This window comes from Labrus bergylta, chromosome 5, assembly GCF_963930695.1.
Source record: "Labrus bergylta chromosome 5, fLabBer1.1, whole genome shotgun sequence".
NCBI lineage: Eukaryota > Metazoa > Chordata > Actinopteri > Labriformes > Labridae > Labrus > Labrus bergylta.
This window is the reverse complement of record NC_089199.1, coordinates 4,618,255-4,645,133: the sequence shown is the minus strand read 5'-3', so window position 1 is coordinate 4,645,133 and position 26,879 is coordinate 4,618,255. Positions and strand designations below refer to the sequence as shown.

The window sequence follows — 26,879 nt, the reverse complement described above, 5'->3', positions numbered from 1 at the left end:
GTATAAAAATAAAAATAAAAACACGTCGAGATTCCTGCATTTTAATTTTAATCAAATGTGTCAATGAGTTAAACTGAAACGAAGGCAGAGTGGCTATTAGATCCCATTCTGTGTTTAGAGTCTTGTCAGTCCCTCAGTCAAGACACTTAGGTTCGAAAAACACTTTTTATTTTTACTGAACAGGAAGTTGTGACAAGATGTTGACAAGCAAGCACGCATTTTAAAAATAAATCTGAGAATGAAAACTATTTTTCAACGTGTATTACCCTCATTACTTTAAATGAATGCTGTTTCCCATAAATCTCCAACATGTTCAAGATAAAACTGGAGAAAACTATCCATTTTCTCTTTGTTCAGTCTTACCCATTGAAACGATATTTTAAGTTGTTTCTTGGTAATGTTTATTATGATGTGTGCTGCTGCCCTCATGCTCAGGTCACCCTTGTGAAAGAGATCTTGATCTCAATGGGTTAATTACCTGGTTAAAAAAAAAGTTTTTTGTTCTAAGACGTGATTTGGGGAAACGGGGTCACGAGGACAGGACACATGATCAAGTAACAACACATTTAAATAAAACCATCCGCTGAGTATCGATTTTCCCATCCACGTGAGTCAGTCGGATAAAGATAAAGAGTCAGATCGATTGAGAATCAGGAAACTAATGGGCGATTGATCTGGACATGATTAGATCTAGACATCAGACTGAAAGGAAAACATCCTAACAGTCTGAGTTCGGGTGGAGTTTAAGGACAAATCCATACCTGTGTGATTCGCTGTAAAAAAAGAAAAGAAAAAAAGAAAAGAAAGTTTGGTCTATTTCGTCAAAGTTATTTTTAAAGACCTAAACGATGTAGGTCATTTGCACTTCGAATGGACGTACAGTAGCGTATTTCTTTACCATAATGAATAAGAAAAACAAACTTTCATTTTAGCTGTCTCTCAGGTGAAGCATCATAACAGATAAGAGAACACAACGATTTAGTAGGCTCAAAGTTATTTCAGCTCGAATCATTTTAACACAGATTCGAACACAGAACGACTTAACACAGACTCACCATTACTTAAAGTTTAATAACATACACTCCGTTCATTGAAGGACATTAACTAGAAGAAACTGCTAAACTATAGACTACATATGACAATCGGAATACTACACCATGTCTTTATAGCTTTATGAACACACTAAGAAATAAGTCACACAGTACGTTCGAATGCAAGAAGTTCACTGTTTATATTGATGATTTGTCTGGACCGTTTTCTATGCAGACTTATTAAAAACAAGACATGTGTCTTAAAGAGAAACACGCCATTACAGCCAGAGTTGGGTCCAAAAAGCATTAGGTAAAATATTGAACGTCAAACGTTGCCATATTGTCTAGGCTTATCGCCGAAGTTATTTGAACACACTGTTGCACTGCAAAATAAACAAGTACAAAAGTTGAATTTTAAGAAGACAGATTGTATGTAATTGCTGCTTTTTGCAAAGTCGGTTGGTTTGGATCCTGGGTTATTTATGGTGTGTGTTTATTTTTTTAGGTGTCATTGTATGATTCACAAAATACAATTTATTGCAGGACTACTTGTATAAAAAGCACTACATTTAACATTCAGATTTTAAAACATTTTTTTAATAAAATGCTAACAAATGTTTCATCTTGGCCACAAATGAGTTGAAGTGCAAAGTCTCTGCATTAAGGAGGTTTCCCAGCAGCATGTTCAGATCTAACATTGCATATGGTACTAAGTTATTTAAATGTTGTGGATTGGTTTATAGTTGTGATTCATCAGCAAAGGGCCTCAATTCAGTGAAATTAAAAAAAAAAAAAAAAGTTTATTATAGAAAAAAAACAACTTTATTCTTCACAACAAACCTCTTGTTAAAAAAATTAATTTCACATTTTTTTTATTAACATGGTTATTAATGAAGACAGTTGGGTTTTCACCATTTTCCTTTGTACCAGAGGATGTTTTTAACATTTCACATGAGGAACAATGAGGATGTAAGTTTAAATGAACTACAGCTGAATGCGTTAAGCTGCTGTAGTTTCAGATCCCAGGTATTCTGTGTGCTCGCTGTCACATCTTCAAGATCTATTGAATCATTTAAATAGAACAAAGCCAATGTTTATGGTATAAGTAACACCTTTTAGAAAGGAAAATCTGTTTTAACTTTTGTCCTTGTAGGAAAAAATCAAAACATTAACTTGTTACACTCAAAACTCACACGTTCTCTTTGCAGACCCCCCAACACAGAGTGTCCTGTTTCTTGACACTGTTGTCCTTTGCTTCTTAAAGAAAACACAATGATGACAAGTCATAAAGAGAGGTGGTCAGCGTCATAAAAACATCGACACTCTGTTGATCCAACAATGCTGACTGCCTGAGACAAAAGCATCAATAAGAGTTGTGTTGTTTCAGCAGACATCTTTCATCAGTCTGCTGCAAGTGTAGGTCTGCCGAATGCACACAATCTGTGAGAGACAGAGAGGAGACAAAGGAAATGAACCAGGAGGAAGATTAGATAGTTACAAAAATCAAATTTGAGACAACGCTATTGACCAAATCAGGATTTCAGCTTGAGGAGAGCCAATCAGGGAGTCAAGATAAATCTCAGAAGAAACACAGAATATAGTGAGGGGGCATCCATTTGTCTACTTTGTTAACGTCCTAAAGTCTCTGCATGACTACATTTTTATTATTTCTAATTTAGATTTTAATTATTTTCCATATAAGGAAGTATGTAACCCAAAAAAACACCAACATTAAATAAATCTTATGGCTGCACTGACGATCATAGATAACTTTGATTATGCGTTTGTCTCCCATCTTCATTTATTCAGCGCCGGTGCTGCTAGATGTGTGTTTTGTAAATTAAACATGATGGTTCACTGGATGGAGTAAGTTAATATGTTTCATGTATAAAGCACTGATAGTGTAAGAAAAGTTGAATGACAGAGTTTCACCTCTAAAGTACTCTTAGTTTAATGCTGAAAACAGTCTTATTCATTCAATGATAAATGTTAGGTGAACAAATTCACTATATTCACATGACAGCCATTTTTCTTTGATGTCATGTTCAGGGCAGGAAGATCAAATGCTCTTGTATTGATGCACAGAGTGCCGTATATGTTCCAGATTTAAAGCAGAATAATTGTAGAGAAGCTGACAAGTTGTTAGAGCTTTTTAGTTGAACTGTGGATTGAGAAAGTTTGGATCTGTTTGTTTGTGTTATTCTCTGTTTTTTTGTGTGTATAAATGTTCTTTGGTGGGACCTGTCTGTTGGACAGTAACGGTGCTGTGAAAAAGAATTTCCCCTCGGGGACAATAAAGTCTAAAGTCTAAAGTCCACAGGGATATGTACTGGTATAATAATAGTAATAGTAAATTTATTTATATAGCACCTTTAAAAACACAGGTTTACAAAGTGCTTCGACAAACAGCAAAGGCAAAAACAAGAACAAAGCAAACTAAACCAAACACAGAAGAACAGAAACAACAGCAAGAACATAACAAATGCAAAATACTAAAAATAATTAAATACAGTTCAACAGAAAATAACCCATATTGCAAGATATCCAACAGACATGTATAACCCAACCATCACAAGAACCATTATAAGAACCCAGGCAACACAAGAACCCAATCATCATTATCATTATTGTATCATTAGTATTTAATCACCTCTTTGCTCTTGCTAACATAAACTTAGAGTTGAAAGTTATGACATTTCCTTTGTTATCAGGTAACACAATCAAATAGCATTTTTCCTTAAAGAGGCTGAATGCTAACATTAGCTGATGGGTAACCTTCATATCTGTTCTTTTTAACCTCTTGATGTATACACTCCCCTTATCAGTGGCTAATCAATCAGGTAGTGATGCATTGTTGTTTGACTCCCTGTGTTTAATGCAATTAGAAATCTCAGCAGTTTAACATGATAACAGCGTTAAGAAACTCACTGAGTGTGCGATGTCAGAGAAAGAGGCCAACATGTAAAGAAGTATTATAAGTATTATCCTCACCTGTCCAATTCATCCAAGCAAAGAGATGAACATTACCACACCCATGAACTGTGTGAAGAGAATGAGTGGAGTGAAGAAGGACCAAACTGGCCACAGTGCCATGTTCAAGCTGCAAGGAAACAACATCAACTTCATGATATATGTGTTGTTTTCATTCATACCTGTCCATTCAAAAATAATATGGGATGCTTTTCAATGCAAGTGTATTTTCAGATATAGATTATTTACTCCAGAACTGCTAAGGACAAAATGCAGATAAGAAGTGAGAACCAATAACTTCTTCAGGCTGCATCAAACAGATCTGGTCTAACATTGGACTGCTTCCCATTTTTCAATACTCATTGACTCAATTACCAAGTTTCATGGTGAAGATAATTCATCATATAAACAAGGTGGATTAGCCAATCACAAGACAAAGAAATGTGAGTAGCCATTCAATTAATGTAGCTTGAGAAATCAAATACAAAGCACTAACCAGACTTCATTGGTGGGGGGGGTTAGCTCAAAGTCAAATACAGACAACTATTTAATGATTTTAAAAAAAGTTAATACTTATCATATGAGAAGTTAAAAGTCCCAAACCAACTCAAAGATCACTCTTGCCTAAATGACGACAAGTATAACATGTCTGAGTTTCTTCAGGTATGTTGCTTAGTGAACATCAGTGTTATAAATATTTCAATTGCTCTGCAATTTTGTGCAGATTCTCTTATCTACATAAATAAATGCTTAAAGAAAGAGCCAGAAGCTTTTTCTTAAAAAAAATAATAAAAAAATGAAATGACAGATATAAGTGATGATTGGGGCAGCTGATGGTGACTGTTTCTGAAGAGACCCTGTCCTCTGCCTGGATTTTCATGGTTCGGTTGACTCGGGACACACTTCTTACAAGTGAGATAGGATCAATTGAATCCCTGGGATAAAACCTTTTAATAGGATAAATAAATTCATTGCAGTCTTTATTTTGGATGGCACTAACCCTTGGCTTATTTCTTATTCTGCACTCCCTCACTTACAGACCACTTTAACATAATAGATGTTATAGTATGTCTTTAGTCAACAATTTCCTCAGCTTGAGCTGATGGTCCAAGTTTAAATCCAACCACAAGTTTGTACCCCTTCATTCTACTCTCTTCTTACCTATTTTCCAAAGGAGATAAAGAAACAGGAAGCTCCTACATCGAACAGCAGGAAATAGATATGTACTTTGAAATGCAAGAGGAAAAAAGCAAATTTACTGGTTGTTGCCATTTTGATCTCAGCCGTGTGATAGGCTGTTAGACCTCATTATAAAGTAAATATAGTCCAGATGTTTTAACCACCAACATAAATTGCACCATTGAGGTTTCTGTATTCCAATTTGTTGTTTCTAATTGATCACCATATGTTTAATGAGCTCATATCATCACATCTTTCTTCATGTGCCCCAACAATTTGAAATAAATACATTGATGGGCATTTAGAGAGGTGAAGTACATCAGTGGTGCAAAATGTTACACATGAAGGTTTTAATATTGTTATATTATATTTATATTTTAAGACGTGTTTCTGTTTTACCTGCACGATGCTGCAATAAAGGCTGCCGTGGTGATGGGAGGAATGGCGGGGTACTCTTGGTCGTAGTGCTGGATGCCTTTGAACCACTCCAGGTACACGATGCAAAACATGGCCAGAGACAGGCAGACCCCAAGAAGTATCAGACCTACATTGAACCACCAACTGGGACAACGAGTAAGAGAAACATTTACTACATGAAGGCAGATTTGAACTTTAGGTGGAATTAGGTGCTGGTGACTCAACTTTCCAAAAAGTACAAAAGCAAAAAACATGAAATTATAAAAATGATTAAAACATGTGAATTTAAATAATTGAGGGATAAAAATGCGTGTGATAAGTTATAAAGTGATGTGATTTTTTTCCATGTAGGATTTCAGGAGGAGTAGGATTTTGACGATAAAAACTGAAGAAATAAATGTTAATGTTATTGAAATATTAAGCAGTAAATATGCATGTGAATTTAGAGTTAAGTAGTGACAATATGTGTGAATTTAAAAATAGTGTGATAAATTATCAAGTGATGAGATAATCACTACTGCAAAACCATGTATTATTCACAAGTTCCAGCTAAAGTGAAACTTTTTCAAAATGTTTCACTTCTGGAAGTTTTCAGGCAATATAGTTTTGTTTGAGATTATTAATATTTACAGCTTCGAGAAAATGTACATCAAGGTGAAAAGGTGTTCCATTGTTTTTGAAGAAGTTGAGAAGCTTCACAAGCTCAGCCCGGGGCCTGTCGTGGGTCAATGCGGGGGGCAGAAGGTGTGACTGGTCAGCCTACTGTTTGTGTAGCTTTTCATCTCAGAAAATAATGGAACAGCTTTACAATTCAACGTTATTTTTTTGTAAAGATGTAAACTAAAATACAGATAATCTTCAACAAGTACTTGCCTCAAAAACTTCCAGAAGTGAATTGAGTGATGAAATAGTAACCAAAAATCTTTAAAAACACTCCGTAGCTTGTCTTCTCTTCCTCTCTGTGCAGACAGTAAAAGGTCGAGAGTCGAGTTGTTTGATGAAAGGGCCAGTTTTTTCTTTTTAAGGAGGAAGTAACAAAATTTCTTGTTTTCATCGTACATTTTAGCTGGAGGTTGTGAATGATAAATTCTTTCCCAGAAGTTATTATCTTTGAGGTTGGATGATAAATGAAGATGTTTGTGTTGTGAATGATAAATGATGGAGACGATTTAATTAGTACATGGCTAATAATATGGCTCTAGTTTCACTAACTATTTTATCAAATTTATCACTTCATTTTTCTATGCACATGTGTTTTCATCACCTCTGCTTATGTCGTTACTTTGTTGTTACTTACATACTCTCCCACTCAAATCTTACCGTATGTTTAGGTCATTCACATTAACTCCATAAAATAATACAAAACAAGTCAGAGCACCTCATGCTTTTCTGATGTTTTACCAATGCACATGACAAACCTGATACCTGGTTTATTTTTTTTACTTTTGTGTTTTTACAATGAAGAGAATAGAGAATGAATGAAAAAGGTTGTGATGGAAAGTTTGGTGTCTCCCTCTTAACTTCATCACCTTTTGATGTCATCATTTTCCATGATGTTATGCAGAAAGTCCACGTAGTAGGTCACACCAATAGATGCAACTATCCAGAAAATGGAGTGTCTGTTAATGCGAGGGAGAGGTTTAGCATCCTTTTCCCCCTGACCTGAACGTAATAGAAAAAAAAATAGAGTGAATACAGGTCTGTTTCAAAAATGCGCTTACTCTTAGATCAGGCTTCATTCAACAAGGACGTTGAGAGATATCCAAGTCAATGGTTAAGGGACTTCAGCTTGTATAGTACCTTTCTAGTCTTCTGACTACTTAAAGCACTTTTTACACTGCAGGTCATACTTACACATTTACATCAACTCTCACACTGATGGCTGAGACTGTTATGTTAAGTAGTCATCAGTATTAGCCAATAATACACCATTAATACACATTAATATGCCACCGACAAAGCAGCCAGGGATACTTAGGGTTAAGTGTCTTGCACAGGCACACATGGGACGTGGCTGCAGGAGCTAGGGATCGAACCCCAAACTTTCTGTTTGTGAGACAACCAACTTCACCACTGAGCCACAGCCACTTTTATGGATCATTAAGAAATAATCTTACTAAGTAGTCCCACCAGTTAATACCGACACCCTGCATGGTTACCTGAAGGAAAAAAAGTTCCAAATCTCTTCCTTCCAGGTTACAGCAGCTTTTGGGTGAAAGTGATAGTTTACCTTGAGGTTATCTTACTTAGAGAGCTATTAATCTCTGTATTAAAGGATGATTAAACGTATCAGAGCCTGTTGTTGGCTGCTGAAGTGCTTCAGGATGCTGGTCTACTCTGTGAAGAGTTCACAATGAACTCCATGCCCCAAACAAGTATTTGGCCTACATCTGTAGTCAAAGTGGTGCCAAGCGGTGCATTTTGGATACAAGATATAATATGCTGAGATCTCCTGTAAGATGGTACATACACTGAAATGAAACACAAGAACTAAAACAAAAAATAGTGTTAAACCGTTGGACTTTTTCTAAGTTTACACTATAAGAGATGACTCTTTGGTTGGGGACACAGTAGGAGTAGAGTTTCCCCGTATTATGTTGCTGAGCTGACACAGCGTTTGCTCACAGTCAAAACAATCAAGAATTGCTGGTGATCTGCCAGTGAAGGCCTCAAAGTTGTACAATTGTCCACTGTGCAAGCTGCTTGCATTAAATAGAATGCATCTTCATGCTATTGTACCAGTTTTGAAAGAAAATACCAGGTTTTTTGAAAGACTATCTGGAATTGTAGTAAACTACAAACTGGCCGTTAAAGCATAATATGAGATATTCCAATATAATTCCAGCAAAATTCAAATATACCCTATGTAAATAAATTGGGGAGTTATCACGTCCTTAAGAGAGTTAAGATAAACTTCCTCTGGATATGTTGATCTCAGCTCTGTGTTAACATGGACAGGACGGCGCTTCCTCCAGCTTTTTTATGTTTCACTCGGAGGCACAAACATGTTTCATATGCGTTTTCTTTTCCCTCCCTCTCCAACAGTTAGCCCTGCCACCATGTGAGAGAAGAGAGACAGCCCCGCCCACTCTGGGAAGTTGTTTCTAGAGGCATTGTAAAAGACAAATGTACAACAATCAAATTAACTTTGAGATGCATATCATTACGTGTAATTTCAATCTTATTTTCATACAATTTTTAACACTTGTTTTCTGCCGTCTATACCTTACAGACCTCTTCAAGAGAGACAGGACGGGAGGGGCAAAATGGGGGGTGTGGAGACTGGGGGGCTGAGGGATGAAGGATGCGTGTGCAAGTCTGTTTTGGTCTGAAAATCTGCTCTGAAAGTAGAATAGTAGGCCTTTAAACATATAACTAAAAGTTAGTGACTTGTCTGACAATACTGTTTGCTTAGTAACCTAATGTTTGACTCTAATATGTCACAAGCAAATGTATGGATGTCAGTTTCAAATGAGAAGCTACATATTTAAATCAATTTGTATTTTAGAGGGATGGTACAATTTAACAGTTTCAATACAAAACACTGAACTGATGTCCAGCACAGAGTTTACTGCTAGTGCTAGTTTCCAACTCTTGTCCCTACATGAGTCTTTGAGTTAACAGTAAACAGTGTAGAAAATATACAACATTCAGTAACATTAAACCACACAACACCATATATATGAGTATACAAGAAAATACATCAACTATAACAATAAAACAATTCTGTAAGCAAATATAATTTAGACATTTTAAACACAAAATCCTAAACAATGAGTAGGCTACAGCTTGTTCAGCTTTTAGCCAGCACTTGACATTTGTTCTGAAAGATTTTAAATCTGTGATTAATCTTATTTAGTGGGTGAATGTGTTGCAGAGTTTATGAATGAAGTAAGACTAATGTCCAAATGTAGATACTCTTTGTTGTCTGCTACAGTTTCCATTGACCACGCTTCTAGTTACTCTGATATTGTCTTTGAACATATCAGGACAAAGGTTTCGAGGCGACATTGTGGATACTTCAGAAAACTAGTTTGAGAAAAACATAAATGCAGTGTTTAAATAGTTAACTACGGCCTGTCAGAACAATGATTAAACTGTGCTAACACGTCAGCCATCAGCTTACTCTTTTCATCTTCGTCACCGGCTGTCGTTGTTTGCATGAGAAACTCGGCATCTTTTTGAAATCTATTCCGCAACGTAGTAAACTCACTGTCGTTCAGCATAATGTCGATACAACCTTTAACTTACACTAGCTGACTAACTAGTTATTTTTTTTATTTTTTTTTAAAGGCACTTCCGGACTAGAGCTACACTTGTCGCGTTTTTATGACGCATTTTGAAGAGACAGTCGTAGTTTTTCTGTATATATAACACATGTATGCTATTGAAAATTATGTTCTTACAAATGTTAGGACGTAGCAACAGAAAACAGGAAGTTTAGAAAAACTTCTGATATATTTGTGAGAATCATTTAACTATTTTAAGTCTTGGTTAGTGATGAAATGTTATATTTACATCTGTTAACCTTCATAAACCTTAATTGTCTTTTTTTGTTATTTGTTAAAACAGTTAACAGTCATAAATATCCATTTTGAGTGAAGAAGGTTTTCCTCTATCTAAATTAGATTCCATGTGTAGTTATTGACACCCTCTACAGAGACTACCCTGACAGTGAAAGCATCACTGAGCTGGGTTACAATGGTCAACAAAATGGTTACTGGAGATATTTCAAGAATAAAATTCAGCTTTTTGCACCCACTCTGCAAAAAATGTAGAATGCATAATAACTAATTGTTTTCCGAAGTTCATACTGACTGACCTCGCTGGCAAAATTTTGGCTGCCACAAATTTTAGGGATGAAACACCAGAACCAACATATGGCCATATAATTAATCCTGCAGTATCTAATTGCAGAAATCAAATATTGATCTGTCCAGCAAGATCTGTTTTACAACAGTGGAAATGGGCCTTGTTTCAGGTTTCTGAGTACCCTGTGGGGTCTGGATTAAACAGTAGCTTTAAGCGACACTGAGTCCCACTGAGGACTAGAAAACACGGGTTTAATACTGCCAAACTTGAGTAACAGCTTGACTAATACCCTAAGTATGCAATATACAATTACAGGTAAGCAGTGCGATGAATGAGCATCTGTGTTAAACCTGCTGGGATTAGCAGAGCTTCATAAAGCTGGAAAGACTTCCTCCTGTTGCAGTGTGTGTGTGCACTCAGGGTAAAGGCTGCTCATTCTAGCGGTGGAAAATCAGACAGCATTAAAACTTCACCTGAGGCTGACACCAAGCATCTTGCTTCTATGGAGCTTCTGTGTACCTGGCCAAGTGAACCCCGTTCAGGGTGCCGAGGAATGTGCATTAGCGTTGTCCCGTGTGAGAGTCAAATTCACCTCAGGTGCACCTCTCCTGTTTCCCTTCCCCCACTCCAACATCCAATCCCACAGATAAGGTGCCATTTCCCAGCCGTACTGTGGGCTTGGAATGTGGAGAGCAGCCATCTATCACAATGTGTCATCTTATACATTAAACAACATTGACGTGTTCCTCGGGCTAATCTGTAAACCTACTGGACAAAACACGACTCGTAATTCAGTAATAAAAAGTTTTAATCTTTAAGATTAAATCATCTGCATAGGAACACCCAGGGGAGGATGGAGGAAAACAAAGGCTTTTCAATTTTAAAAGTCTATGAACAACATACATTTCATGCTGAATGTGTGAGAATACAAACTACTTCATGAGCTTCACTCTTTCTTTCAGAACTCTAAATTTGGGATTTTTGTTGATCTTCTTGTTGAAGAGTGCTAGCACATCTTCTTCCTTTTTAAAATTTTGCTCTCCAGCAAAAGAGTAGTAGGCTGCCAAAACCTGTAGTAGAGAAAGAAAAAGGATAAAGACAACTTTAATATTTAAAATGACATTAAAAAGAAAAAGGACTGGTTGCTTTACAAAGTCATTGAGATCACATAGATTTACACAGATTGACTACAACATGCATTGATTTACCTTTTTCCTGAGTTTCTTGACTGCCAGTTCCTGGTCAGGTGATTCTCTCAGCACTGCCTTGATGTTTCCCTTCCAGTTAAATTTGCCTGTGGATTATGAAGAAACCTAAATCAGCTGATAGTTTGTTTGTGTGTGGCAGGTATCAACTGGTGATCCTTCCGTTCCCCTTAGCATATGAAGCAACATTGACCCCTGGTGGTTTCATTGTTTTACTTTTTATTTTGTGGAAAAAGCAGTCTTACCTTTGGGAACCTCTTGATCGTCCTTTGAGTCTTCATCTTCTTCTTCTTCTTCTTCTTCTTCTGGGTGGACTGAAAGAATATACAAACAGTTAGTTATTAAACTAAACACCAGAATGTGTTGTTCCTTGTTACATCTGTTTTGTAGTCTGAGTGTCATGATGGAAATCTACCTAGGGGAACAAATAAAGTAATCTGAACCTGAATTTGAGAAGTGTGCATTTAGTTAAAAAAAAAAAAGGTAAGGTACAAGAATGCAATTTCAATACAATTACTTCACGTATGCACCACCCAATTTGCTTCTCACCACCTTACAAATGTTAGTGACTCAGAATCACTTATCAACCTGCAATCAGCATACTACCACGCCCCCATCTTTCAATATAAGGACATCGGATTGGTGTATCAGGACGAGAGCAGTGAGGTGGAGACAAGTAGAAGCTGCAAGAGATGGCCCCAAAAGGCAAAAAAGAGCGGTGTGTCTGGTGGCTTAGAAGCCGTTACAGGAACCAACATAGTTGCAGCATTCTGTACATGCCTTGGCAGTCGGAATCAGCTGATAAATCCCTTCGACACACTCTTCAGACATGTTTTAACGATCTGATGCGCTCTCTTCTAAAGGCACAGGCTGCAATTTCTTTCAGCAAGGTTAGATCTTTACACTTTCATGGACGTATTCCACAACCATGTATGTACCCTGCATGCCCTTAAATAGGCTCCAATTAATCAGCTGGTTTTCATAACAGCTGGGAAGTCAAATTCTAAACTGTTACATTTCAATGTGTAAACTGCTATATTCTTGATGGTAAGCTCAGAAAATTTGATTTATTGACTATTAAACAGTTTTATATATGTACATATATTTTTATATTATACACAAGTTTTTGTTTTACTGAATGTAGTATTAATATGTTGTGCATTTAGTTAAAAGGGTGAGTGTTTACATTTTCTGAGAAAGCTGGTCCTTCATTTGTGCATACGCATGTTTTGAGCAAGATATAACTTTGTTCACAAATTAAGAATAAATTTAAGAACACATTGATGAATCTCCGATTTGTGCGGCAAACGTTCATCGAACGGTTTAAGAACAGATTTGTGAGTAGACCTGTAGAACATCACTTACTCGTCTTTGATTTCTTGCTGGATGTCTCACTAACAGCATCATGCCCATTCTGCTCTTCTTCAGTCTCAGAGCTGTGCTTCCTCTTCCTGTCCTTTTTCTTTTTTTTCCCAGCCTGCTCTTGTTCCGGCTCCTGAGCGTCAGGCTTTTCAGCAGCTTTTACAGCTTTCCCATTCTTCTGCTGACGGGCCTCTTTGCGCTCACGTTTATTAAGTTTCTTTTTGACGTCAGGATTTCCATTCTGCTTTTCATTGCCATTAGTATTCGCTTTGACTTCATCCACTGACAGTTTGGCTTCTTTTGTCTCCTGTGGGGCCGCTGGAGGCTGTCAGATTTTGAATGGTTAGAGTCAGTTAAGAAACTGAAGATATATGGAACACATTTTAACTCCCCCTGAACTAATATGTTAAAATTAAGCATATTAAATTAGACTGCAGAAGAAAAAAAGAATACAGCTGCCATGTTTTCCCATCATCCCATTATAAATCAGAAGTCCATACCAGCCACCTCTTATGCTCTAAACATAAATAATGCCAAACTCTTGTCTACTTCATTCACAGGACAGCTTTTAAATGTTCAAAAAGAAACCAATGACAGAGTACTTAGATACAATTCTGATTAAGTAAGATAAAGAAAGTCTTTGAAGCATATTGGTATGTACTAGGGATGGGAATCACCAGAGGCCCCAGGATATGATAGTTTAACGATACTTGAGTCACAACTCAATATTATTACGATTTTAAACATTTTGCAATAGGCTGAGAATTGCAATACAATATATTGCGATTTAACTTTTTTTTTTACTGCAGATCATGTCAACAAAATTAAACTAAATCAACTGTCAAATAAGAACAAATTATCTATCTTAAATTGTCTATTCATCTCCAATAGTCTTTCTATTTCTACACAATGGGAGTCATGCCCACACACTGACCAACACTTTGATCATCAAACCCTGTAAAAGGCTGCATGCACCTCACAATCTGAACTGTTAGTGTTTCAGTCTAATCAAACTTGAGCACAAACATGTATGGACTGTACAATCACAGTGATTCTTAACAACGCAACTTTTTCAAACTGAATTGTGCAACCCCTTCAGCAATTACAAATTGAAAAAGCACATTTGCTATTTATATAATAAAAGTGTCTATACTTTGCGGCCATGACACGATATAATATATCGGAATGTGAAATATCGCGATTACGCTGCTGTATTGATTTTTTCCCCCACCGCTAATATGTACACAGTCAAACAAACATTAAAGAAAGAATCTTAGAGCAGAGTTGTTTACTTTGTCAGCTTCAGCAAGGATCTCCCAAACTTCTTCATGCAGACTTGTGTTGCCTATTTTCAGGCTGTTTCTCATCCAGTTCTGAGGAAAATAACACACAAGAAAGATGATTGGTTTACGCATCTAAGTCCAGAACTACATCACTGTGAGGATGCAACTGTTCATAAATGGAAATGATAAACGGGCTGCACTTACAAGGTGCTTTTCTAATCTAAACTTTTACACTACATATTACATTCCCGTGGGATAGCTATGCCTCCAGGAGCGACATGGGCACTGAACCATGCCGTCCTGTTCGTCACACATTGTGGTGAACAAAACACAACATTTGTGGTACAGAATGGAGTAACACAAACCTGAAACTTTGCCTTCTTCCTCGGGACGTTATCATATGCACTGACTTGTCTGAGCACATCCTTCAGCTTCGCACTGACACCAGGCTTGTTCATGGCTTCATGTACTCTCTACAGGAAAACAATCGTTATGTTAGAGAGCCAAAAATGTTCAGAGACGGAGTGAACAATGTTTCTACACGTACCTGGATCCACTGCTGCTGTTTCACGTCTCCTTTGTTTGCCTTAGCCTCGAAGCCTTTACCTCCATACTTCTGATCCTCACTGACACATTTAATGTGGTTCTTGTAGTCGTCCCCCCTGAGAAACACGGACAGAGAAATACCATGAGAGACACTGCAGCCAAGCGATGGTTAAACAACAATGGTTTAAACTGAAACAGAAAAGTAGTAAAGACTCATTACCAGAAGTCTTTTCCACAATCGATGCAAGAAAGGACCTGGCAACCCCGACACATGTTCACATGTTTATCAACCTGAGCTTTTTTCAGGGATTCTCCACACGCGTTACAGGTGAAGAACACCATTTTAACGACGCCTACGGCTGACTTCACACAATATAAACAACACAATCAACCAGATCTGCAAAGCGGCGTGCAGATCAACCTAACGACACTCAACCTATAAACAGAAATAAGGAAAAGGTGCGAAAGGTGCGACCGCCCCAGTGCTGGTTCACGCTAACTTTTAGCTTCACGACGTATAAACTGAATGGATTATAATACACAGATGCCTTTGTTTGAGCTTCTTCTGCTCTAAAATCGCATTTAAGTTGAACGACTCTCCTGCGGGGTCCATGCGTATCAACTTTTCAAAACACACGTGACCACACCGGACAGCCGAGAGCTACAATAAAAGTATTCCGTGTAAAACTACAACCAAAATAAAGTTCCGACTAGATTGGAGACCGTTCTTGTACAGTACAGAGTTGTCCTGTATACAAAACAAACACGTTTGTATTAAAGCAGCTAACGTGCATCAACTTTATAGGTTACGGTGGTAGTCTGTCATTTGAAAATAATGATGAGATTTCTGATAGTATTTGTGTGTTTGTGCAGCACGAAATACAGGCTGGCTGAACCAGGAAGTGATATGACGTTACTGCTCTCGAAAAGTGACCCATCATCCAAATAAAAGGATGACTGCATAGTAGTGAGTTTAGTTTTATCTTTATGATAAACTTCGAACTAAAGAACTGTATTTCTGTCTTTGAAAATGTAATTCCTGAGGTATTTATTGCGGCACTGGTTTACACCACTCGTCTTATTGGTTTGTGTAGCTTAGCTTTGTTGTTAGCTTGTTAGCAGTTTTCATCCAATTTTTGCATGGGTGGTCTCGTAATACAGACACACTGGATTCTGCGCGGTGGTTGAATCATGTACATTGCCTTTTGAAAACAATAACAAGAGTTCACTGGAATATAATTTGATTGGTTTTTATTTCAAGGACTAGCTATACCATACATGTTTTCTTTACATGAGATGTGTTACTGTTTGTCATTTGTCCCCATAGCAATTTTGATGTAGAAGTTGGAAACTGACAGCTGAGTGACCATGGACCCTCTGTCCAGCCACAGCTCCTACCTCCTGCAGCAGCTCCAGGAGCAGAGGATTCAGGGGCTGCTGTGTGACTGCATGCTGGTGGTCAAAGGTGTCTGCTTCAAAGCCCACAAAAACGTCCTGGCTGCTTTCAGCTCTTATTTCAGGTGCATTCATTTCTTTACATATATTGTGTGAATAAATGGCATATTCACATGGCCACCTCTAGCCAAGTATCCACAGTTTGCAGGCGTAGAGTGACACAATGTGAACATCTATGTTATCGTCTCTCTAGGTCTTTATTCCAAAACTCCCCCAGTCAGAAGAACGAGGTGTTTAACTTGGTTATCCAGGATGTAGGTGGCATCGGGCAAATATTGGACTACATGTACACCTCCCATCTTGACGTCAACCAAGATAATGTTCAAGCACTCCTGGACATCGCCCAGTGTTTGCAGGTTCCAAATGTGCAGAGCATGTGCAATGCTTTCCTGAAGCCTTGTCCTCCTCCAGTGGAAATCTCATCATTTTCTCTACCGGGCATGCTGAGCTCTGAGCATGACTGCCTCCTGGGGAGCGGTCTTCCTCATGATGTTGATCTACACTGTTCCTCTGAAACCCAGAGGCCTGGCTTTGGTAGTGATATGGACCACACCAAAAAAATGCCTGTCTCTGTGCCTAATAGCAGCCTAAACTGTGACACAGCTAGCAGCTCTCAGGCACCCATCGAAAAACAGCTTGTCCATGGTTACAAGCTCCGTAACTTCTACAGTAAGCAGTACTTCAAACAAAGTGCAATTCAAACTAATATGGCTGCCTCAAATCAAGGCCCAAGCCCTTTGGTGCTGGTGGAAGAGCAGCAGTGTCTGCCAGAGGTCAGCAACACTACCATATGCTCAGGAACCCCCGCTCAGCCCATCCCTCCTTCCACATCTGTGGCAGCTGAGAAAAACAATGTCTCCTCTCTTACACCCTCAGATAATTTAATCACCCCTAACTCCAACTCAGTAGACTCCCTGCTCAACAAGCCAGTGCGCCCAAAGAAGGCGGTGTACCTGAAGAAATACAATTACCTCCGCTCTCAGAAAGCTTTGGAGGAGATGTTTGCAGAATCAGTCAGTGAACCTGTCCTCAGCTGCCCCAAAGAGAGCCATCAAAATGAGCCTGTGCTCCAGGCTGAAGCTCCACAAGCTCCTGTTGAAGACCATAATGAAGCCCAGGAGGAGGTAACAGAGACCGCAACAGATGCACAACTTCCTAGTCTGCCTGTCAACCAAGACGAGCAAAATGTTGAGACTGCGCACGAGCCACAGCAGCAGACAGGACAAAAGCAATATTGTTGTGAGGTGTGTGGGAAGATCTTCAAACACCCGAGCAATCTGGAGCTTCACAAGCGCTCACATACAGGTATTTATTGCTTATAACTTTTGTATAATTTTGCTTATAACTGAAATAACTCGCAAATACACTTGTCATGCAAAAACGTCTTCTTTTTTTGTTGCAGGGGAGAAGCCCTTTCAGTGTAATGTTTGTGGGAGAAACTTCTCACAGGTATCCTCTGATGTTTCATTTCACTTAGAAATGTTCAGATGAATAAAATAGATACAAATAGTATTGATGAATCTGATTTTGTTATATAGGCTGGAAACCTGCAGACACATTTGCGGCGACATTCGGGAGAGAAACCGTACATCTGCGAGTTATGCGGTAAAAGGTGAGGTCCCTTCAGTGTCTTTTGAGTTTTTCCCTTACATGTATTTTCTGCTGAATCCTTACTGTCACATAAAAGCTTCAGCTTTGCACTTCCAGTATTGTTATGTAATAGTTTCCTTGAGTTACACAGCCTTAATAGTCCCTAAAGTTGCCTATGAATTGAGTTGTTGTCCATGTTTTCCAGCTTTACAGCATCAGGGGATGTCCAACGTCACAAAGTGGTCCACACGGGAGAGAAGCCACATCTGTGTGATATATGTGGTCGAGGTGAATGTTGTTTTTCCGACCAGTCATCTGTCTTAAATACTTCTTCAATCCTTCCATGTTTAATTTTTATCGAATGTTCATATTCTTAAGCCAGACCTTTACTACCAAGACCCAGCAGAAAACACATTTCTTGCCTGAAATCCTTTTTTTTCCCCCACTCATCTTCCTTTGCTTGTTTGTCAGGATTTAACAACTTGAGCAATCTCAAGGAGCACAAGAGGACTCATGCCACAGACAAGACATTCACATGTGACCAGTGTGGAAAATCCTTCAACACGCACCGAAAGCTTCTGAAGCACAAGGCCCGCCACGCTGGGGAAAAACCACACAGCTGTGCCACCTGTGGTAAGATGCAGTCTCTATCATGTGTTAGAGTTATTTACATTGATTCCACTGCAGACACCTTTTGCTCTGAAAAACACTATTCTAGGGCTGACACAATAAGCCATCAACTCTTTTTGCTTGGCCTACCAAGCATAAGAAGTGTGTGTAACTGATGACTGTGATGTCAGTGTCCTTTTCTGTTTTTCTTTTTCAAATATCTCGCATAAAATTTCTTGGTCATTTCCTGCTGTAGGGCCAAAACATGGAGTTTGACTTTTTAATGAATGAATCTCTTATCAAGCTTATTTGATACCACTGTATGTTATATATTACACTGTTTTGCTTGCTTAAATGAGCAAAACTGAAGGCAGAAAAATGCTTAATGTGAAAGAGCATAATGCGAACTCAGTCTGTAAAGTTTAATCAGACTCTGCTTTCAAATCATATACTCTCTCTTTTTATGTACTGCAGCTGCACTTAAAGAGAAGGTGCATTGCATACAGTATACATATTACAGTATTTGGACACTACTTGGTCATACATTGCAGCACCTCTAATGATGATCAATGGATCTGCATCACTATGTTGTGCATCACTATGTGCTCTCTCAGCAGCTAAGTCCATGTGAAGTATTTGTTCATATGATTGTGAGTCAAAGTAGACAAACATGCTTGCTTGCATACAGTGAAATGCAACCAGTGTAGTGGACCATCTTTCTTTCTGTTATACTGCATCTGAAATACACATTTTAAGGATGTAATCCTTTTTTTTCTTGCATACCTAATCAGTATGGAAGTATGGACATTGGAATGTACCCAGAGTAGTTATTATGCTGTGTATACTGTAGCTGTTTTCTAAACAGTGTCTTCATTTTAATCTGTTTTCAAATTAATGTAGGGAAGTGTTTTATCGGCTCAGGAGACCTGCAGCGTCACATACGCTCACACACTGGTGAGAAGCCTTACGTCTGTAACGCATGTGGAAAGAGCTTCACCCGCTCTGCCATGTTGAGGAGACACAGCACCTCACACTGTAAAGGTGCTCTGGCTGACAACTCAGGAACAGACAACTCTGACCCACCCCCAAGCTCAGATGGAGCGGCCTCAGTCCCCGGCCCTGGCAGCCACAGTAACCCTCCTACAGTAACCAGTACGGAGCCTTTTCCCAGCGTGTTGCCCCATTCAGGGTTAGAGAAACCATCCTCTTGTACTCCTTCACCATCACAACCAGCACCTCATCTTGAGACTCCGTCCCCCAGCATGCAACTCAGCCCAGCTCCTACTCCCACCCCGCTCCCAGAGCTTCGCTCACTGGTGCCCCACCACCTCCTCTCCTCCACGCACCAGGAGAGGACTGCAGCTCTGCCTGCTACAGACCACATGAAGCTGGCAAAGCCCCACGTGCCTCAGGAGGTGGTGTATGGTCCGTATGTGGAAAACGAGAACATGTCCGTGGAGATGGGACGAGGAATGGTAGGGAGGCAGTACCTACCTCCCACAGAAAATCACTGCAGTTCACTTACTTCCTCCAGCAGGCCCAGTGGTGGATCCTACAGGTCCAGTGAAGGCCAGTTTATCTCCAGTGTGACTCTGTGGGGCCTGGCAATGAAAACTTTGCAAAATGACAACGACATGGACCAGTAAAACATTTCATGTTTTTTTTCTTCAAGGGTGTGCAGCTTGTTGCTGATTTCAATTGTTATTCAATGGCTCATGATTTTTTTAAACAGATATATGAAAGTATAAACATTGTAGCTCCTAAGATGGAGCAAAAATGAAATAAAAGTACTTCCTTGTTTTTCTTAGCATAAAGAAATCACTAATCAACCTGAAGTCATGATGGGTAATAACGGCTGTTGCACTTTCTTGAAATGCTAAAGATATTAATTCTCTTGCGACATTCCAGTCAGTGATGTCAGCACAGGTAACTGATAGAGATCTCAGTATCACATATCAGGGATCGGGCCACTTTCCTATTGTGTGGGAATAAATGGAAGGCTGTGGAGCTTCAAACTGAGGTAACAGTGAGAAGATCTTTTTTGTGATCAATTCTTTTTTCTAGATTTTCAATGTTTAAGCATTATATAAATTTATATATCACATCCCAGAGGTCATGAATCATCATTATATACTCATCAATCACATCATTAGTAAGTCAAATATTTTCTACATTTCTGTCGTTATTAATCATGCGAGTATTTTTGTGTATAGCCCCCCCCCCCCAAAAAAAAGATCTGTAACTATGAACACAAGTTCAGGAAAATAAGCTACATTTGATTAACTTGGTTGGCAGGACACACTCCAGTCACTACATAATAGTGCATGTTGTAGACATTATGCAATTGCACTTGTATACATGGATACAAAAATACACAAACATGTTCAACGTTTATACATGTTTATATTCATAATTAATATCCACTTGTTTTCTCAGTAATACACGGTTCTTTCATTTATTGGTAGTTAAAGATTCAATAAGCATCGAAGCCCAAGATGAGATGGTATTTTGATTGGCACCATGGATTTTGGCCACAGGAAGTTCCATATTAACAGGTGGAAACAGTGAGATGATCTGATGGCTTGAAAAACATAAAGAAGCCTTTCATGACTTGGGACATAGCACCAAATGTTAATGATGTTTTTAGTTTAGTCACAAAGCAATAAAGCCAGAAGGAACCTGTGTAGAATACATTATTGTATATTTTATTAATATTGAATCTAAATACATTTGTGTTGAAGTCTTGCACAATCATTGCGGCTAGTGTGCAATATGTTGTAGGGGAAAAAAATATGTATTGCCTAAAAAGTCTATATTCAAATATTTATAAGTGTTGGCACTTAACCTCAATAAAATGTTTGTATAGTTTGGTCAGGGGGGCCCTATGTGCTAATTTCTTTCTTTATTTTTATTTTTTATTTAACCAGGTTGGTCCCATTGAGATTAAAAACCTCTTTTTCAAGGGAGACCTGGCCAAGACAGGCAGCAGCAAAAACCCAAAGTTACAGACGGAAATAAAAAGAGAGACACAGTACAATTTACAAAGCACAACATTTTGGATTAAAATAGGGCCATCTATGAGTCATATCTGGGACTCAGTTGTTCAAGCAGACGAGCTAAATCATCGACATCCTATAGAATCTGCTTCCATGTCTTTCTTTAAAACATAATGGTGACATATCAAAATCTCTGTCACATTGCCATGTTATCAGAGACTGACAATTAAATCAGCTTGTTGCTCAAATTATACTGCTTAATATTAACAGTGATGTTTGAATCATCAATAGCTGATGATCATTTGCCACAAGCTCCAACACAATTTTAAGAAACGGTGTGCTGGGAGTTTCATTATCATCTGCCCATCTCAAGTGTTGCACAAAGTGAATCGTTTTGAAATACTAGAGCCCATAAAGAGACGTCCAGCAGCAGTTTTAAACACAACTGAGTGAGTCCATAATGCATCTCAAATACAATTCTCTTCATAAATATTGAACAGTACTTTAAAACATAGACCTATTATTAACTTTCAGTGTCATTCCTCAATGTAGTAAATGCATATAAAACTACAAGTTGTAAATTCTGTTTAATGTGTCATGATGTACAGCGGTTTTAAAATTGCTCATAGCATGGATTTAGTTTTTGTGCACACCTCAAACATGTTGGTGACATATTTGTCACTAGTGCGATTCACACTCACCGTGAATGCATTTCACACTGTGCACCAGTAAACATTGTGAAACATCATTGCTGAATGTTTAAACAGACGATAATTGGCCGTCATTGTTGTTAAAAAGCATGCCTCGTTACTCCCTTCTTGCTGGATTAATTGCCTAGCAACACAGGATAAATCTGTTATCATGGTGTTCATTCTCCTTCCTCCTCTTCACGTCTATTCTCCGACCAGCGTTGGACTACAGATATGGACACTATGTGGAAAAGTGAGCCTAACCTGGCTCCAAATGCTTAAAAGACTAAGAAATATGTGACGTAGATATAGATCATTTTATGTAACCCACCATACTTAAGAATTTACAGTTATGTTCCATATTTGTTTTTTTTTGTTTTTTTCAAGAAAGCTGTGAATGTTTCAAACCGCATCACAGAAAAATTCAAACCCTGGTGATCTTGAGTGTGTTCTCACTTTGCAGCAGATACCAAAGTGTGAAAGTGTGAAGAAAACCCTTCTGTCTTCACAACTTGGGTGTAGAAAGAAACAGCACGTCTTCTCCTTAGCACATGCTGCTTCAGTTCATATCCACCATGATAGCTGGTGTGAGAGAAAATGCCAAAATGTCAGGGAAATGGTTCTGTTAGGACAAGCAACATTGTCTCTCCATCAATCTCAGAACCCATCAGCCAATGTCTGATGGTATTAGCCTCTGGTAGCGACAGCACACTTTTGGGGCTTCCATTGTAGCCAGCGGTTAGCCTTAACCTGTTTCTGTGCGTTGCCAGTGTTGCATTGTGTTGTGTTGTTAGACAGACTAGCAACTTTGGAAGCAAGAATAGAGTAAGAATTGACAAATAACAAATTTAAACTTCACCTGAATGTAGATATCTGTTTAATGGCATTCATTAAAACTAAATCGACATTAAATGACTGTTGATGGGTTCCAGGACTGCAGTAGTGGATTGTTTTCCACCCATTTTATTACCGAACAGGCTGTTTTCCTGTGTACAGCCAAAGCTCACTGAAATAGTGGATTATACTATACGCGTACAACAAACAAACACCAGAAGACTTCTGTTGGGCCTCAGCCATGTGTGCTGGACAAAGGACTCAGGCCTGTATCACAGTTCTCAAGCCTGACTACAGTCATTTTGGAGGGAACTAAACAATGTTTTGTTTTTCGTAAGACGTCATTGAACGCAACTGTACAGGAGCGCTGAAGGAAGCCCACTGATCCCTGAATCCACAAGGACACATAAAGAACTCAGCTCCTGCAACCAGAAGACCCTTGAGCAGCGCTCTGGTCGAAGATCTGAATCCTGCTACCCTCCTCCTACATCTGCCACGAAGGAACCCTGCCTGAATCTGTTGATTTAATATTCAACAGAGTGACGATCTAACCAACTTTGCAACGATCACCAGGAGTTACCCCAAGAGCAGAAATAGTTTCAGAAATAGTTATGTTTCTTTTATAACCACTGATAATTATGCATCATTGTTGACGAGATGTCACATTCTGTTTATTATCTGTTGTAAGCTGCTGCATTTGTTTTACTGTGATGAACCGCTGTGGTTGCCTATGTATGTAATGCTATGCTAGTGTAGTGTCCTTTTGCAATTTATCCGGAAAATAGGCAGGGTCAGTTTTTGCCTTTGACCGGACCAACAAAGACATCCACATTTTAAACTCTAAATCTAACTATCCTTTTTAAGTTCTAATTGGTGTTTTAAAGCTTGTTTGTCTTTCTTCAGAGACTGGACCCAGGAGACCAACAAATTGAGTACTGAAAGCTTTATTCATCTTTCTCAGAATCCAAAGCAGTGAGCCGCCTGCAGACGACTGACCAAGACAAAGAATATCTCACAATATATACTTATTTTGCTGAGGGCGTGAGGATGGTATCCGCCTCCTCCACCATTACATTCTCCAACTTCATGAAATACGGGCTTCATATCTCTATCTATGTCCCACGCGAGCTTGATAGCGCTGTCTATGTCCCACATGGGCTTTATAGCTCCAGCCATGCCCCACGTGGGCTTCACAGCCCCAGCCATGTCCCATACATTGCCACATGCTATTTTCAGAAGTTAGCAGTCAAAAAAAACCTACTGCAATGTCATGTCTTCTTGATAAATGGGGTAAATATCTGGCCAACCACCGGACATCAACACACCAACATAGCATGTATGTCAGGTTTTCTTGGAATGATGGTCCTTTTTCTTGTATTTGTCCCTCCTTCACCTCTTGTAAATGTCAGGTTGGGCTAAGATTTATTACTTAATTACCCCCAAAAGCGAGCTCGTATGAAACTTGAGACCTCACTTTTTGACCATGCAAAATTTCATCTAAACATTGACTTTTTTTCACTCTATCTTTGATGAATTTCACTTTGTAGGCTCAATTTGAATTTATGTAGACATGTGCCCTTCTGCATTTCATCCTTAGTTGATTATGTTATGTTTATAATATGCAACCCTCACACTATTGTTATTTATTTATCTAACTTGCATAATATGTGTTTATTAGACCAGTGTCCCCGCCGTTGAATCAAAGTCCGGCCACTGGCTTCCTCGTGTTTAAGTAACAGTTACTGAACTCAGCTCAGGGAGCTGTGACGAGCTGTGACGAAGCCACATGGTGCATTGTCTCTCTCCACCATCTTGTTTTCTCTCTCTCTCTCTCATCCACACACACACACACACACACACACACACACATACAGGTTTTTGTGAACTGTAAGTTCTGGTGGTGTATTAGGGGAACACCCCAGTTGTTCTACAGAGATGTTGAGTGAATAAAAAATATATATTTTTGTCCATAGAACACAGATCTCACTTCACATTTTTAATACACACAAAAAAAATAAAAATGTTACAACCTGACAAAACACTTAATTATGACGACAACAGTTAATTAGATGTATAAGCCCCGCCCATGACACACAAGTCACTAGTGTGTTTAAAATGGTAAAAAATGAATAAATGTAACACAGAACACAAAAACAAATATGAATTCATTGTGCATTAATACTGCAACTCTAATATAAGAGGACACATTTCTCTATAAAACACGGAATAGCAGCTCTGTGCAATGCAGAGATCCCCCATTATCGGGGCACACACAATGTATAACAAACAATCTGCAGCATTACAGCATGCATGATCAGTTAACAAAGGCCAACATTTATTTTTCCTGCAGTCAGTGCCCCCATTAACATAAACATTAACAGATCCACTTTTAAGAGATTTAGCTCTTTTAACATAACAAAGAAGCATTAAACAAAGGACAAGACTTGAACACTGTTTTTTCTTTTTAGGGTTACGCCCGATTCCTCACAAAGTCTCTTATATTTTGCATAGTGCGATTAGTCAGTGCATTATGCTCAACAGTCTTGCACTGTTGACATTCGATCATGGATGCAAATTTCCCTTTGTTGATGTGTTGCCTGAAATGTCTCATGACTGCTGAGGCCTCAGTTGAGGACCACTTTTTTTTTGTTTCTTCTTCATCTACAAAAGAGGAAAATAGATTCACAAACCATCCAGTAAAAATGTGCCTTAACATTTGTTCAGTTCCATTTTTTTAATCCGGACACAGATTCTGATATGCAGAATCATGACCATGGACTAAAGGTGCAGATCAATGCTCTCCCTTTTCTCTTTATTTTTTGTAAACTAAATACATACAGTACAGTGTGGTGCCTCACCATGTGTTTATTTCAATGGACTGGGTTTTTTCTCAATAGTGACATCCAGTTCAAGCAGAACTGATGCCCCCCCGTGTGTTGTGTGAAGTTTGGGTAAGCACATCACATCGACTCTGCCTGTGTTGTGAATCAATGCTGCTCTTGCTACACACCTCCCTATGTAGCTCGTTCCAATCGCCCCTTACTGTGCACCAGAGATTTTAGTAGAAGTAAATTCTACTTATATATAACTATGACTTGGGCCTTTGGGGGGTGACTATAAGCGCTGTAGTAAACATTCGACCCGTGTATAACAGTATAGTCTACAAGTCTGTATTACCTTATTTGACAGAAATCTGTGAATTTCCTGTTATTTCTGACCATTTTATAAATAATATTATCATTATGCTTAAGTTACTGAAACCCCAATTAAATCTGGTAAAGATTTTTTTTTGTTGCAACAGTGAAACGGGAGGAGCGGGATTTAAAGAGGGAGAGGGGTGCGTTCCGGTGTGTGTGTGCATTTGCAGCCATGTATGTTGGTGTGTCTCGTCTCGGCGTGCCCCGCGATGACCCGTCTGCAGACTGCAGAATCGGACAGCGCCACAGATACTTAAAGGAATGATGGTGTTCATGTGTTTCTTTTAATAACAGCTGTCAATATAACAACTGAACAATTATTTGAACTTGTAACGGTCTGTCCAGCTTAGTTTTTGTTCCTGCGACTCCCGTTTCTGAGCGCACCTGAATGCATCTCTCATTGTCTGAGCTCCACTAAATGCAACATGCTAAGAGCGCATCCCATGAGTAACAGCAGAGAGAGAGACATGCCCAGAAAAGTCTGAAGTCAACTAAGCAGACTACTGTATTTTCTGATGCTTCTTACGGACTTTTTATAATTGCATGTGCACCCGTCAGACACAACCACACACACCCAGGCCTCCGCTGGTGTGTGCGAAAATTGTCTTCTCGTATCACAACAACGGTTTATTTATCCTCGTTCTTCCTCGTCCTTTTCCTGTTTCCCCTTTTTGGAATGACGATTACAGACTACCACCCCATGC

General features: G+C 38.8%; 3 protein-coding genes across 3 annotated transcripts; 1 reads left to right on the top strand and 2 right to left on the bottom strand.

Moving 5' to 3' along the window:
- Nucleotides 1–1,606: 1,606 nt before the first annotated feature.
- On the bottom strand, nucleotides 1,607–9,916 carry tmem128 (transmembrane protein 128). Its single transcript, XM_020647971.3, has 5 exons — nucleotides 9,724–9,916; nucleotides 7,127–7,259; nucleotides 5,580–5,741; nucleotides 4,023–4,131; nucleotides 1,607–2,471 (listed from the first exon to the last, which is right to left on the bottom strand). The coding sequence occupies exons 1-4, from the start codon at nucleotides 9,821–9,823 to the stop codon at nucleotides 4,032–4,034; spliced, it is 495 nt and encodes a 164-aa protein (XP_020503627.1). The 5' UTR covers nucleotides 9,824–9,916; the 3' UTR covers nucleotides 1,607–2,471; nucleotides 4,023–4,031.
- A 1,283-nt stretch (nucleotides 9,917–11,199) lies between these two features.
- On the bottom strand, nucleotides 11,200–15,464 carry lyar (Ly1 antibody reactive homolog (mouse)). The gene is made up of 8 exons (XM_020647970.3): nucleotides 15,026–15,464; nucleotides 14,807–14,921; nucleotides 14,625–14,732; nucleotides 14,269–14,349; nucleotides 12,980–13,301; nucleotides 11,860–11,928; nucleotides 11,618–11,703; nucleotides 11,200–11,479 (listed from the first exon to the last, which is right to left on the bottom strand). Exons 1-8 carry the CDS (start codon nucleotides 15,145–15,147, stop codon nucleotides 11,342–11,344), a joined length of 1,041 nt encoding a protein of 346 aa, XP_020503626.2. The 5' UTR covers nucleotides 15,148–15,464; the 3' UTR covers nucleotides 11,200–11,341.
- A 56-nt stretch (nucleotides 15,465–15,520) lies between these two features.
- On the top strand, nucleotides 15,521–20,492 carry zbtb49 (zinc finger and BTB domain containing 49). The gene is made up of 8 exons (XM_020647933.3): nucleotides 15,521–15,772; nucleotides 16,133–16,325; nucleotides 16,454–17,565; nucleotides 17,663–17,709; nucleotides 17,799–17,872; nucleotides 18,056–18,138; nucleotides 18,322–18,483; nucleotides 19,360–20,492. Exons 2-8 carry the CDS (start codon nucleotides 16,174–16,176, stop codon nucleotides 20,103–20,105), a joined length of 2,376 nt encoding a protein of 791 aa, XP_020503589.1. The 5' UTR covers nucleotides 15,521–15,772; nucleotides 16,133–16,173; the 3' UTR covers nucleotides 20,106–20,492.
- Nucleotides 20,493–26,879: the final 6,387 nt, after the last annotated feature.

Bases quoted from the DNA above. Each gene is read 5' to 3' on its own strand.
- tmem128 (XM_020647971.3), bottom strand. From the start codon at position 9,823: ATGCTGAACGACAGTGAGTTTACTACGTTGCGGAATAGATTTCAAAAA. The intron at 7,260-9,723 runs GTAAGCTGATGG...TATTACGTTCAG, and splicing joins CGGTGACGAAGATGAAAAGA to GTCAGGGGGAAAAGGATGCT. The intron at 5,742-7,126 runs GTGATGAAGTTA...TCGTTGTCCCAG, and splicing joins GAAAATGATGACATCAAAAG to TTGGTGGTTCAATGTAGGTC.
- lyar (XM_020647970.3), bottom strand. From the start codon at position 15,147: ATGGTGTTCTTCACCTGTAACGCGTGTGGAGAATCCCTGAAAAAAGCT. The intron at 13,302-14,268 runs GTAAACAACTCT...AAAATCTGACAG, and splicing joins TCCTTGCTGAAGCTGACAAA to CCTCCAGCGGCCCCACAGGA. The intron at 11,929-12,979 runs GTAAGTGATGTT...ATATTCTTTCAG, and splicing joins CAGCAAGAAATCAAAGACGA to TCCACCCAGAAGAAGAAGAA.
- zbtb49 (XM_020647933.3), top strand. From the start codon at position 16,174: ATGGACCCTCTGTCCAGCCACAGCTCCTACCTCCTGCAGCAGCTCCAG. The intron at 17,710-17,798 runs GTATCCTCTGAT...TTTGTTATATAG, and splicing joins GTGGGAGAAACTTCTCACAG to GCTGGAAACCTGCAGACACA. The intron at 18,139-18,321 runs GTGAATGTTGTT...CTTGTTTGTCAG, and splicing joins GTGTGATATATGTGGTCGAG to GATTTAACAACTTGAGCAAT.